General features: G+C 49.0%; 1 protein-coding gene across 7 annotated transcripts in view; it reads right to left on the reverse strand.

Annotated features, from left to right (window-relative positions):
* Window positions 1-15,297, reverse strand: part of LOC133349374 (membrane-associated guanylate kinase, WW and PDZ domain-containing protein 2-like) — a 71,842-nt gene that overhangs the window by 41,302 nt on the left and 15,243 nt on the right. For 5 of the 7 annotated variants that reach the window (XM_061562745.1, XM_061562744.1, XM_061562746.1 and 2 more), the window contains exon 4: window positions 5,251-5,367. In XM_061562745.1, the coding sequence (XP_061418729.1) occupies window positions 5,251-5,367 (117 nt within the window). Of the gene's footprint in view, window positions 1-658; window positions 772-1,260; window positions 1,398-5,250; window positions 5,368-15,297 lie in introns of those variants that run through there. The other 2 variants (XM_061562750.1, XM_061562751.1) reach the window with 2 other exon arrangements.

Consider the following 15,297-nt stretch of genomic DNA (forward strand, 5'->3'; position numbering starts at 1 on the left):
CTCGCCGTTTCGAGCATCCACTGAGACGTAGGCGACCCCCCTGACTGCTGGTATAGCGATGGTGGTGGTTGTAGTGGTGGGGGGGGGGGGGGGTAGTGGTGCGCGCTGGTGGACGCCGTTCCGAATCACCTGGTCGTGCGCCAGCTGCCGCCCGTCCCCTGCGGAATCCAAACGCGCCACGTTGTGCACGGCGTGCACGGTGTGCACGAGCCGCAGCGAGCGTCTCGCATCCGGCTCGCAGCACGGAGGAATGAATGTCAAACGCGGCGCGCACCATTTTCCCCCAAACCCCAAAGCCCCCACCACCACCGCCAACCCTCCCCAGCCCTGACTCCGCTAACCACGTCAAAATAATCCTGCAAGAGGAATAAATAGCGACAGCGATAAATATAAAACTGACCCACTGGATGTATTGTCCTGTCTTTTTTCCCCCATGACCTTCCTTCCACACATCCCCACAAAAAACCTTCCTGAAAGCACTGCACCTTCCTGCGACAACAACCGTGTGCTCGACGAGCAAAACAGATTTAGCAAAATCACAAACGTAAACATTTCCCCACGCGCCACGAGAATCCCCCCACCGCGGCCACGACAGTTCGGCCAGCAAAGCAGAACTGCAGAATGCAGATCTCAAGTTTGGAGCAGCAGGAGCGCTTACCGAACAATGGATGGGCATGCACGGCGGTCTGCGAATCTCAAGGCTTTTATAGTTCGGTAACGACTAAGTAGAGTGGCGTCTGGCTGTTGTTATCAGCCTGCTGCACACAATCGTGCACGGCAGGGGCAGGCGGACCATGTGACTGGGATGTGCAAATTGCGAGCGGGGTGGATATAACACGGGCGCTCGCAGTAAGCCGAGCAGCGGCAGAAGCAGCAGCAGCAGCACCACCTCCTCGACATGATCAATCTATCCCTCTGCTTATCGGACAGACCCAATCCCACACCACCACCATCACCACAGAAAAAAACAATTTCATTGTCTGATCCAGTCGGTCGCCTTCTCCATCATCAATAGGATGGATGATGCGAAAACAATGAGCACCTACATCACTACACATGTACCAGCTGCTTTAACATACACCATTCGCCGCTCACAACTCCGATTCGTTTGCATTTATTTATACGTCCCAATTCCTGCATTTCTGCATCGTAAATATGAACACCGGCCGCCCATGCAGGCACGCTGGGCACGCGAGAATCGTATCCCCGTTTGGTATCCGAACCCAAAGAGAAGACGTAACGTCGCTGTCGAACGAATACCTGTTGTTTCGCGGCCACCGTCGTCGGCTGTGAAACGAATTGCGCTCAGCTGTGCTTCCTTCTGTTAATGCCAGACACCCTCGGCACTCTTGACTCATGCCTCCTGCATGCTAACGTTCTGCTCCTCCCCAGCCGCTCCGGCTCCGTCCACCGCCTCCGCTGCTGCCACATGCCCAGGGGCCGGTCAGTTATTCTTCCAGAACTGTCTCGTTTTAACGGATTTGTGCGAGAGGGGGGGCGGTGGGTGTGAGGAGCGAGGCTGTGGGAGAGTGGGGGGGGGGGTGCGGGAGGGAGGGAGGGGAGTGTGGCTCAGGCAAGGCACGGATCAAACCGGGTCGAATTATAGGGGTCGAATTATTATTCATGATCACGGCTACGACGTAAATATTCCCCTACATCACTAAGCGTAAATCAATCAATCGATCAAGGCCATTTCGTTTATTTACAAGCTGGTGGGAATCCACTGATGTGCAATAGGTCACCTGGATAGGGGAGCCTCGAGCTCACGCAGAGCGCAGCAATGCCGGGAGTGAGGACCATAAATACCAATCAGCCCGACAGTCCGGTTAACAATCGTGATCACACGCACGCGCGCCGCAATGACATTTCCTAAATTTGCACACTTTGTCTCTTCACGTCTATTGCAATATAATTAATATCTAGTTATAACGTACTGCAGCCACAGGATGTTAATTACAGGCTGTTTGTGCGGTTCGCAGTGTGTGTGCATGCGTATCTTTGGTTTTGTTTAACGTCTTGTTCGCCAGACTGGCCAAGCGCCCGGGTTTAAACACTACGCGAGCCTTCGGAGGCCTAATGGAATATCCTGTATAAATATTTTACAAGGGGAGACGTCAAGGAGCAAAAACAAACCCTGCCTCCCACCCGCGGCTGGACGGGGGCAATATTTCAGGCACGCACGCACGCACCCGCGCGCCGCCCCACGGAAATGTGCACGGACTCCGAGCCAGCGCCGCTACGCTGCTCCAGGTGGAGCCCGGCGGCCGTGGTGGCAGGTTCAGAGGTCGCGTGACGCGTGACGCGCGACGGGGGTCCCGGAGGAGAGAGGAGACGGGACAGCGGCGGTCGCATGGGATGAGTGCCGATATTGCTCGTGGAATGTGCGCAGCCAAGCACCGTTGAGTCATCAGAAAATTCCGTGGCTTTGTTGCAACAATTTGTATTTGTCTTGGACCACAAATTTTCATTTGTTCATTCACTGACTCGCGCATTCATTCAGTGAATAATCTACAGTGTAGATTTTTTAACTCATCGTCATTTAGCATCAACAAAAGCGGTGTTGGCACCATGCTGGCCTTAATAAGTGAGTGCTAACAGCACTTGCCATAATAGCATCTATGCATACATGGCAGACCATTGCATGTTTTCGCAGTCGTGTGTGTTTGTGTGTAACCACATTTTTAAAATAGCAGGGAGCAGTAGTGTAGCGGTTAGCATGCTGCGCTACGAACCCGGCAATCTGTGTTTAATTCCCGTTCATGGCCAACACCAGTGATGATTATCGGAACCGGTCCTGGGCCTCCCCTAGGTCGACTCAACCTCAAATGAGTACCTGGTGTAAACATATTATTTGGGTCTTTCGGTAAAGCCACGTAGATAGAAAAAAGAATCAAAATAATAACAATATCACGACGTTTTGATCGCAACACAAGCAATCGTCTTCAGTTGAAACATCGCCAACCCGCAACTCACCAGTGTGGTGAAGTACGCCCAATAACCCTCACTGCTTGCATGGCATGGGGAACCCTCGTACTGAAGTGGATTAATATAGGGTTGTATATGTTACGTATCATACCCGAGATATATTTAGTTTGGGCTACATCTTCTTTGGAAAAGAAAAGACAAGCCAAGCACAAGCAGCACCTCAGCGTTCCAAAGAGAACAGTGAGGAGGAAGACACTGGAAGATTTATTGAAGAGCGTAGCGGGATATGGCAGTGAAACATGGGCACTGTGGATTAGTGATAAAAAAAATATTTAATGCCCTTGAGATGTTGTGATACTGAAGAATAGAGAAAATGAGCTTGCGTGATAAGAAGACCTCCAATTAGCATGGTTGGCTACGTACGGTGCGAAAGCAGTTCAACATACATACGTGTAAGACGGAGAATGAAGATGTGCTGGAAGAGATTGGCAACAGACGGGAGTTATTGAGAATGTCTGATGAGAAGGAAGATGGTGTTCATGGGGGATACCCCAAGAGACCCAACAGCTGGAGATTTGACAAAGATGATTACGCAAGGGAGAATGTAGGAAGGGAAGAGGCGACGAGGAAGGAAATGGATCACCCGGTGGGACAGGGTGAGACAGATGGCGGGACAGGGTGAGAGAGTTGGTGGGACAGGGTGAGAGGGTTGGTGGGACAGGGTGAGAGGGTTGGTGGGACAGGGTGAGACAGATGGTGGGACAGGGTGAGAGGGTTGGTGGGACAGGGTGAGAGGGTTGGTGGGACAGGGTGAGAGGGTTGGTGGGACAGGGTGAGACAGATGGTGGGATAGGGTGAGACAGTTGGTTGGACAGGGTGAGAGAGTTGGTGGGACAGGGTGAGAGGGTTGGTGGGACAGGGTGAGAGGGTTGGTGGGACAGGGTGAGAGGGTTGGTTGGACAGGGTGAGAGGGTTGGTGGGACAGGGTGAGACAGTTGGTTGGACAGGGTGAGACAGTTGGTGGGACAGGGTGAGAGAGTTGATGGGACAGGGTGAGAGAGTTGATGGGACAGGGTGAGGGAGTTGGTGGGACAGGGTGAGGGAGTTGGTGGGACAGGGTGAGACAGTTGGTTGGACAGGGTGAGAGAGTTGGTGGGACAGGGTGAGAGAGTTGATGGGACAGGGTGAGAGAGTTGATGGGACAGGGTGAGGGAGTTGGTGGGACAGGGTGAGGGAGTTGGTGGGACAGGGTGAGACAGTTGGTGGGACAGGGTGAGACAGTTGGTGGGACAGGGTGAGAGGGTTGGTGGGACAGGGTGAGAGAGTTGATGGGACAGGGTGAGGGAGTTGATGGGACAGGGTGAGGGAGTTGGTGGGACAGGGTGAGGGAGTTGGTGGGACAGGGTGAGAGGGTTGATGGGGCAGGGTGAGACAGTTGGTGGGACAGGGTGAGGGAGTTGGTGGGACAGGGTGAGGGAGTTGGTGGGACAGGGTGAGAAAGTTGGTGGGACAGGGTGAGAGAGTTGGTGGGACAGGGTGAGACAGGGTAACAGAGTTGGTGAGACAGGGTGAGAGAGTTGGTGGGACAGGGTGAGAGAGTTGGTGGGACAGGGTGAGAGAGTTGGTGGGACAGGGTGAGAGAGTTGGTGGGACAGGGTGAGAGGGTTGGTGGGATTTTCCATGAGAGACGCTGAGAATCGTAAACTATGGAAAGAATCGGTCATGGTCATCAACCCTCAGTTATGAGGATGGCAGCAGAGGGATAAACGGAAACAAAATTCAACACATTCGTCAATAACACTGTGGCGTTATAAGAAAATAGAAAAAATAGGCGACGTTCAAGGTAACGGTCATTCTCCATAACACGTAACTGAGAGGCTTAAAAGATCGTGTTCATAAGAGTTGGAGACTGCACTTATCACCATTCTATATTAACAATGTTTTATTATGATCCGTTTTTAAATAGGCATATGAATAGTTACCTAATAGTAGCCATTGAGTAAAAGTCAAACCCTTAAAAAAGAAGTATAAAGTATTTCTAATTAAACTCATTTATGTTAAATGTAATATTCTAAAACGCGACTGGCACCAGACAGATAAGATATGACATTGGCTCAGTGTATGTATGGATGTATGTGGAACTTCTTTTGTACCGTACATACGTAGCCAACCGTGCTAACCGAAGGTGCGAAGGGAAGGACACCAAACTAAACACACAAAGAGCAGCTCTAAAGAAATTCGTTTTCGATCTGGAGTGGCAGTAGCTGGCGAAGTGGATAAAGGCAGGCAACCGGGAGGGGGAGGGAGCGTGGGGCCGGCACTCACAGGGCACAGTGCGCAGGTAGAGGTTGTCACGGATCGTCTGCTGCAGCTCGTGGTCCACGGAGCCCTTCTGGAAGCGCTGGTTGAGGTAGAGCCGCAGGTCCTTGGTGAGAGCTCCGCCTGGAGAACGGCGGCGGTGGGTATGGGGAGGGGGCGGAGGCATCGCGATATCATCGTGGGCGCGTGGGTAACGCGGCGGGGTCACGCACATGCAGGGGGCACGAAAGTTTTTTTTTATGCAACACCAGGCCGAGGCTTTGTCTCCTGAACTGTGTGACCCAAGTTTGTAGCTCTTTTCGTGAGAAAGCAAGACGATAGAGTGGATGTCAGCAAAGCCCTTGCAGTTGTGGCACACGCACGCACACCTACATCCATCGATTTGGCCAAATATCTCAATGTAGGACTCCTCCTGAAAACAAGTCTTAAGAGTGATTGAATCTTCACGAGGTAAAAAATAGGCATTATGATTATGAAAACATGCTTTAAAAAAACACTACAGCAGTCATATAAACCACAATTGTACGTCCTAGACGTGTTGCCACTAGGTAAGAGCTGAATGTTGGCTTATTAATGTACAACCTTCTTGTCAATCCACTGCTGGATGAGGGCCTCCCCATGCTGTGGGGTCCGTGGAGGTTGTTTGACCATACCTCACCACACTGGCCAGTGCGGGTCGGTGGGGTCAGGGAGCACGGCACAACCGTGGATTTCCCTGTGCCGCCTTCTGTTGCCCACAACGTGACGCTGCAGCCTATAACACCTGTTACGCACGCCGGTCGCCTGCCAAAAACGCTATCCAGGCTCAACCTTTGACTTGTATCTTCTTTAATTCACCGTTTACCTGATTGGAACATTATCCGGTTACCTGATCAATGGCTGCGGTGGCACTAAGTGATAAATTAACTTCCACCAGAGGGTGCTGCACCGACGGAGGGGCTTGAGACGCTTCCAGGAGGCATATGCGAGGGACTTAGGAGGCTGTGCGAGCGTGAAACGGATTAGTGTCCATTAAGCCCACTGAAGGTGACTGCATGGATACATGAATGACTGAATGAATTAATTGGTGTGTATTTCCCATGCTCCCCAGATTAATGTGCCTATATATATGCGCGTCCCTTTCCGTCAATCCAATGTTGGAACAGAGCCCTCCACATGCAGTGCGGGCCTTGGGGGGGTATTACTTGACCACAAGTTCCCATATAGGCCGGTGGAGGTTGGTGCAGGTGGTGAACATAGACGTAGGGTACAACAGTGGATTTATTTTTTGGATTTTGACGTTTTTTTTTCCCCCCACATTCCGAAATAAAACCCACTACTTAAACACTTTTTATTGTTTTGTGTAACTTACATTTTATTGATTTAATGTTTATATTCACGCGTGAAGCGCTCTGTGACAATTTCATTGTGAAGGGCGCTAGAATAAATAAAGTACGATTCATTGATTGGTAAAAACAGCTTGTTTTTAAACATTAATGTCATCACATTAAACATGCCTACATTACTCTATTGAAACAAACCCAATGACAATAAATATAAAGTGGATTCATATTCCTGAATTAAGCATGGTTTCATTGTAAACTAAACAATTTTTTATTTTACCAGGTAAGACCGACTGAGCTCTACAGCTCTTTTCAAAATGTGACCTGGCCACAAATGACAGCTCAACGAAGTGGCTTATCATGTGGAAATTTATAGCAGCCACGTACTCGAACCGCATGTTTCTCAATATAGGAAAAACATGCAAACTAAAAATATACAGGCATCAAGATCAGGATCCAACCCACGACCTCCTGTATGCCATCAAAGGTAGTTAAAATCTCGCCACTTCGGTGACCTTTGGAAGAAGGCTTCAAGAATATATCAGAGGTCCAATGTGTGTTTTTTATTATTGCCAATACATACGTGTGGAAGACTTTGACTTTGTCAATGATGAGAATTCTAAAGATGTTCTAGAAGGACTTGGAAGTTGAACTGTTTCACAGAAACAGTCATGTCTATGCTTAAAAGGAGACAAATCCAAAAACCTGAATGTTTGAATTTGGGCCTCAAATCTTTATTTTATGGAGGTTGAGTGTTTTCACTCATAAGGCAACATTAGCCAAAGGTTCTAAATTCTACAAGCTAAACACACATATACGACCCCCATTGCATGTATGTTGAATGTCTTTCGCACTGAACGTAGCCAACCGTGCTATCAGTGACCCACTGTCATTAATCTCCAGTTGAGTACGCCAGCAGATAGAAGTGGACCAAGTCTGCGAGGGTTATTAGTTCCCTAATGATTGACGCGGGATGGGGAAACCGTCATCCAGCAGTGGATTAACAGAGGCTGTGAATTTTTTAGATTTTTTTTTGTATTCAGTGATCAATGAGTTGACATTTGAAGATGCACAGTGCTCTCCCTCACCCACACAAAGTCGTGCACTCTGCTGCGTTGTTTATTTCGGTGTCCGGCAACAATTCACTCAAGAGTGGTTTCCTGCTTTGAGCAGAGTGGGGCGGGAATCGTCTCTAGTTTACAGCCCCCGGAGCCCGCCGTGGAAATCCCTCATTGCAATGGCACATTCGATCCAAAGGGTAACCGCTGTTCACTTCATCCAAAGTGGTACTCATTTTACTGACCTCGGAGAGATGAATGGCCAAGACTAAGCCTGGCCAGGATTCAGGATTTTGAACTCGCAGCTCACAGGTTAGTGAACCGCTCACCACCGATGTTAGCAACAGCCAGTATCCAAACTCAGGATGCCGGGTCCATAAGACAGTGCGCTAACTGCTATGCTATCACACCACCCATAATTATGCGGTTGACCACAACTTACAAGTAAAAATGTTTCTATCATTAATGATGCTTCAAACGCATTCAGCTCGGGGACACACGGCCTGAGTGCACATCAGGAACACAAGGGCTGCTTGTTATTCTGTCCCGAGTCTTCCCGCAATTCAAACAGAATGTGGAGAGGACACCAGATACTAGATTTGAAGTTTTCGTGACTGCAAGGATCCATACTCTTTGGTTCTTTCGGTAAAGTCACCTACGTGACTTTACCGAAAGAACCAAAAAGGACACCAGATATTGTCCGAGACGAGGCTCCTCCACGCGATCGCCCGCGCCACAAAATCCCACGGCCGCTGCTCACTAATTCCGTAACGACCCCGCAAGCGCTGCTAATAACAGGCGGATAAACGACCCCCCAGGGATGACGGAACGCACCCGCACGCTCGCTCGCTTTGCTCCCCGACAGATGTTATTGCTGTTGCCACCACCGCTGCTGCTGCATGGTTAAGCCGTCTTACGTTTTTGCACGGAGAAACAGGGGTAAGCGGAGGCAACGGCGTGCGGGTTGAGCCAGATCGACTCGGAACCATGTCAAAAACATCCAGCCCAGCCCCACTCGCTCGCTCACTCACATCCAGGAAGTCCAGCATCCAGGAAATTGAAGCTAAAAACCAAACAAATACGGTATATTTTTAAAACATTGTTTTAAATAGTTCGCTCAACAACTGGCTGTGTTAAGAATGCTTGACTCGTATTCAGAAGGGGTGCGGGTTTAGTTCCTGGGCAGGAGGGATTTTCTTTGACCTGTGTCTCCTCCGGTGTGGGTAATAAGACTGCCACTGCACTGTATGAAGTCAAGCGTGGTTGTTTTACTGACCCACTGCCATACGAATGTGGAATTTCCCCAACAGGCACATGACTGGAATTGGAGACGATTGTTTCCACATACTTGTTTGAGCTAAAAGACACTTTCCGTCTTTGCTTCCTCATGGCAGAGTTTCCCAAACGACACTGCTTGTCACTACCACTGTACGGCTTTCCACGTCTACAACATTTAAAAAACAATTTAAGAAAATTTATTCTACACGTGCCTGATAATTGGTAAACACGTCCCACGTCAGCCAGTGAGTGTTGATTAAAATAAAAAAATCGATAACTCGTGTACATGCGCACGTGTGTGTCCCACGGGACTAAGATGCTGCCGATTCAGGTGACTTCATGCTGATTCTTATTTAGATAGAGATCGTGTGCATGTACACGTGCACTGCACACGATGCACGGAACGCTGATTCAAATGAATATAAAGACATTTTGTGTGTGTATGTGTACGTACGTATTGGACCTACATGTTGTCGAGGGCACCGATTCAAATTAGCTTCACCGGAATCTGAATATCTACTTCACTTCAGATGCATTTTCCAATCATCAGGCAGGTGTAGTGCGTGGCAACTTGATTTTGATTTAAATGTCGGTAAAACTGCCAAAAAAAGAAAATGCGTATCGTGGTCGATCACAAGAACTGGAATTTAGCAAAACTCTGCCGGAGCAAATTTCCCAGCGGAGCACGAGGCAGAGCAGGAACGTTTTGGCAAGTTAGCGGCACGCAGTGCCCCTCGAGTGCCGTACAGTTCACTCAGCCGGGCTTCGAGGGCGGCCGCTTGAGCCGGCAAGGGCCCTCGACGCAGCGCCGAGGGCCCGCCGGACGGACGGACACACCTGCTTGCGGTGGAAAGATCACGGCCGATGACGATTGTGACTTTCAAACGTAAATCGTACAGCCCGAATTTGGGGCTGCAGTGGGGGATGGGTTCACTCTGGCCCTGCCTGGTGCCAGGGCCCACCCAGCCCGGTCGTCGGCGATTGTGGAAGTGAAGCACCATGTATTAATCATGCCATCGGTGAGTGGCACGCACGGTTGCTCCCACACGTTCTCAACGTGTGTCGTGAAAGGCCTCGGAGCTGCGGTATCACAACCCCAAAACCATTTCTGCCATTCCTTATCTTATTTGCGCAGCGCTCTGACATTGTGGAACAAACCACCCCCTCCTACCCCCAATCGGTCTCCCACGTGTTCTTGGGCTGCCGAGCGGTCACGGGAGGATAGAGCGAGGTGTCCGAGGCTTCAGACACATGGCCGCGCGGATGACGGATTAATGCGGAAATCTCTTTGTGTCGCCGCGATCTTCAAGAGAACCGTTGCAAACTCTTGACCCTGTAAATCTCATTAGGTCTCGACCCCAGTGCAGATACTGAGGGAGGACAAGACCTCGGCCTTTGGGGGCCACTCATGGCCACTCATGGCCGCACACAGAGCCCAGCGGTACCAAGTGATGTGCACCAGTGGTTTGTATTTGCTGAATGTCTTGCACTTTATTGACCAACACGCGATATTTTATGTACTATGGTGAGAGTAAGATTCATCAATAATTGATGACTCCATACATCCTTACATGGCCAATCATTCCTGCACATGCATTCAGCTTTCAGGGCCAGAAATTATCATGTAATTGGACCAGCGATTTTGTTTGCGTCTTCGTTATGCGACTCAGAGATTGTTTAAATAATTGCGCGCGGTCGTATATATAATAATTACGTACGACACAGGGAGACAGAAGAAAGCTGCTTTAGATGTCGGCGCAGGTTCAGTCCCTTCTCTAGAGCCATGGAAGTGGGCTAAGCTGCCCGTGAAACCTGGCGAGGGCACGTGCCTCTCTCGTTTTACAAACAAACGTGTAGTTACGTAACCTCTAAGTCCGGGGTTGCCCGAGCTCTCGTATATAAAACCTTGCTTCATTGTAATCACGGCAACAGCAACAACCGTAATCGATAAAAACGTTAAGTGAATTCTAACACTTGCTGTAAAACTATGAGAAAGTGATTACGCATTATACTGCAGTAGGGTGATGTCATGCAAGGCATGATGGGGGGACCGATTTTGTAGTCATAATCGTGCATTTTGCTGTCTAAAAATCACATTTTGTGTGTGTCATTACTCTGCCGTGGTGTATTGTAAATCCAGATTTTGCCGGTTCTATCTCCCAGCACGGCAGTTGAAACAATGGACAAGTTTCTGAAATCCCCCCCCCGCCTCTCTCCACCCAGCCATAAAATGATAAACCACAGTTAGTCAATCGGCAGGTCGGATGTCGTGGGGTAAAGTGTAGGTATTTTCACCTTTTCCAAAATGTCAGGCCAGTGTGGAAAAGTAGGCCAAATACCCTCTGAGTGGCTCTCTCGAACTTGTACCCATTGCAGGCCCTTCTGTCAGGAGCAAGCAATTGCTGGGCTGCACCTTTGGCTTTGTCTCACTCTGACAAAACGACAGCCGCAACGGAACTCTCGTGCCTGCTCTCAGTGCAGAGCGCTGGGGATGAGGATGGGTCACGAACCGGCTTAGAGGTGCACCGGAGCAGCACAGCAAGTGAGACAGGACAAAAATGCGACCAGGACCAACGACTCCAACAAAACGGCCGCGGCAAACAGCAAACCAACGGGCGATGGTGGAAACGACGCTCACTTGACGCGGGGTCCACGGAGAAGGAACATTCGCAAACACGAGAGGAGAGTCGCTGTGTGGGGGTCGCAGGGACCGGGCCTGGGTCACCCGGCCTGTCGCCCACTCGGAAATCCGCACCGCCTGGAAACGTGGGCTGGTGTACATGGTCGGGTGCGTGTGTGTGGTCGACTCCGCAAACATTGACTAACCTTTACGTTTTGGGGTATTTTTGGAGCGCAAACTGGGCAGTTGGTCTCACAATGCGATGCACTGGTGCGTTACAATGTTCAGCGCTGAAAGTTTTTTTTTCGTTTTTAACGACCGTGCCGCCTCTTTAGAAGGAAAGAGGCATTCCAAGGTGCCAAGGTTTATTATTTGTCATCATCAAACTTGTAAATATAATACAGAGAAATTAGTGACTAACACTGTTTGAGACGAGGCTCAAAAGAAAGGTGTCTCTGGTGGGGACCAATCCGTTTCAAAGACAATGCATATATTATCAGAGTATGTTTTTTTTTTGCATTTTGGTTAATGCAGACATGATTCCTTGTAAAAGGTTTCAGTTTGGTGTTTTAACAACTTAACACCTGTTTTGTTGCCTGATAAAAGGGGAAAAAACCTATTCTCAAATTAGTGACTTTTGGCCAAACAATTATGATCACCTTCCACAAATATAAACCGAAGAGAATTCGATTTAATTTCCCATTCCAACAAGTATAACACAGTACTCAGTGTCTGCGTTACAACTCTTAGCAGAGTGGCAGAAATCCCACATACCTATGGCACAGGATAATGTGTGTATCAGATAACAATTATGAATAGTGCATTGGCAGACTCACCACTTACAGCACTGTGATGAAATACGTCTGATCAGTGCACGTGTAACGCGAGGAAGTGTGCCTTTAGGCACCCAACGCAATACCCCAGGTTTGAACCCAGGTCCTCAGTAGGTGATGGCTGTGCCTGGACACTGGCAATGAATCACTCACTATTCGGCCATCCTCAGGAATTAATCTGAATTAAGATGTATTTTCTCTCAAATAGTTTCCAGTTGCATTATCAGCATAATGTCACAACACAAATAAATGTCCATTTGGCACTCTCGCAGAAAGCTTGCTTTGTTGTTATGCACTCTTAGGTTGTTTTCGGTAAAGTCACGTAGGTAAAAATAAAAAATACAAATAATAATAGAAATAAAATAATAAATCACGATGTTGTTGTGCTTTGCTTTTTTGAAATTGTTGTCATTTTGGTGACAGATGTCATCTCATACAAATGAGACTATCCTGGTGCCTTGAGTTCTCACCTGGTTAAACAAAACAAACTGGAAACTTTTCTGAAAGTTGACACCACTGAACTACACCTGAAGTCTCTTCACACTTAGGAGCACAAATTGTATGTGTCCTGCTATGAATGATCATCGCGTGCCAATCAAATCAACGCTTTTAATCCTCAAGAGCCGGTGAAATTAAGCAACAAACAAAATGTCTTGCGTGTAATTTATTGCTGGGTTGAGTCCATCAACTCGTCACACTTGGACAAGCCGGTGTAATCACGGGTGGCTCAAATCCAGATTTTAACTCAGGACCTGTCTTCTAAGCCACCCCGCCACCTCTGTTGATGAATAATTTCTGAGATTCATTCTCAGGTTGTAGCACCCAACCAGCTTGGCATTGGGATGCCTGTCGGATGCTTGTCTGGCACTAAAAAACACAAGTGTGCTTTTGTGCCAACCCAAGGTAAAAATTAACAAGTTCCAATCGGTGCTTTTCAGTTACTCACCGTGAGTGTGTGCGCACACGTGTCTGCTCATTTGCTCAGGGCTGCTGCCTTATCAGGCAGCCATGTGTGACTAACTTGTTGTTCCAACATTCCTGATGATGTAACAGCTCTTGTAAGAATGTGCCCGGGTTAAATATTACTTTGATGTAGCCAAACAAACACAGGGCCGGGTTAATTTTCGGGAAAGCCCAGTTCAGTTGTGTACCTAATTGCAGCTCTGCTGTAAGCCTAGCTCATGAGTTAACCGTGTGCAAAGATAGGCCACTAATTATTAATCAATTAACTCAATACATGTGATATGCATAACGGATGTCATAGGCTGGGGCAGGTGTCGTAAGAGCGTCGTTGTTATGGGAAGCAAAAGGCAGTGCAGCAAAATTCACTGCTGTATTGCGGGAGGTCAATTTCCCGAACCTCAAGTGACTAAGAGTCACCGTGTCTTTTGGCGTGGGAGACAGAGGTGAGGCGGCTGTTCATACACCTCCGATTAGCGCGGTTGGTTACGTATGGTGCGATAGAAGTTCAACATACATACATAGTATTGCAATGAACGGTGGCGGCGTTCAGCTTTTACAAGCGACGAAAGGTTACGTGACGTCGTCGTCTGCAGCGACGCACTGCGGGCGAGCTGCCAAACATCGCATTAAACGCAGGCACATCGATGTTCCCCAGTCGGTGGCGACGGGCGACACGTGATGATGGCTGCCAGGGTGGCAGCGTCGCACGTAGCCCTTTTGGGGGGGAGCAGCATTTTTCAGAACGCCGTGTGCGGAGAGGCAGGCGGAGGGACAGTGCTCAGGCCACCGCAAGGGCAATTCCTGAAATGATTCGACGATGCCGCGCGCTGAGAGTGACGTCTTTGAGCAGAAGACAAAGAGTCAAAACTGGTAGGGCCACGTTCCCGAGCCACTTGGCACTTTAATAGCTTCTGCTGGTTCACTTTGGTACGTGGAAGTGGTTTAAATTATGCGAGTGAGGGCAACTTGATTTTAATCACCCGAACTTTCCAGAACAGCTCACTGCTGCCTAACGTGCAATCTATTGTTTGTGGAAGAATGTTAGATGCGATGTGAATGGTTCACAGGGCAGTGCCACAGATTCCAGAAGACAGAGCTCAGGTGTGTAGCTGTCAGGTAAGCACAGCGTGCTGGCTTGTAGCTGCACATGTACAGCCATTTTATCAATCCACTGCTGGATGAGGGCCTCACTATGTGGGGTTTTCTGACCATACTTCACCGTGCCAGTCAGTGCGATTTGTGTCAAGGTGACAAACGTTTGAAGAAAGCTATTCAAGACGCTACAGTAACTTTACTGGAGCAGTTACACCTGATGACGGAGGCTTGTGTTGCTTCCGAAACGTCGTGATTGAATTTAGTTATTTTAATTTATTATTTTTTATTTTTTATTATTTTTACCTACGTGACTTTACCGAAATAACCTAAGAATATGAATCCTTGCAGTCACGAAGGCTTCGAATCTAGAAGTGACAAACGTTATTCAAATACCACGTTTTTACAACGTCGTGCGTCAAACACAGAGGATTCTGCTGCAGACGGAAGCTGGCATTGGTCTGGATAAGCGTGTGGCCCAAGTCGATCGGATCGGGGCAGGGGTGGGGTGGTGGCCCAAGCGGATGCCCAAGCTCTCGATAAATTTGAGTGCGACGGCGGCGGCGGTGGCAGTGAGAGAGGGATGCCCCGTGAGCTCGGCGACGGAGCGAGACGTGTTTTCCACCGAGCGGCACGGGGACATGGCGACGTTGGGATGAGTAATGGCCGAGGAAACGCGACGCGGAACGCTCCATCTCCGCTCCGAGCCGTCAGAAAAATAACGCTGCCCTCTCCACCCCCCTCCCGTCTCTCTGTCTCTCTCTCTCTCAACAACGGTTCGTCTAAAAATAATCGGGCGGCTCTTTATTTTCGTAAAATTCTTCCTCGCTAGGCGTGGGGAAAGCGGGGACTTCTCCACGGCTAAACAACGCCGCTTTTCACTATGG

The sequence above is a fragment of the Lethenteron reissneri genome, chromosome 30, assembly GCF_015708825.2.
Source record: "Lethenteron reissneri isolate LAM-NWPU_2019-01 chromosome 30, ASM1570882v1, whole genome shotgun sequence".
In the NCBI taxonomy this organism is placed as follows: Eukaryota; Metazoa; Chordata; class Hyperoartia; order Petromyzontiformes; family Petromyzontidae; genus Lethenteron; species Lethenteron reissneri.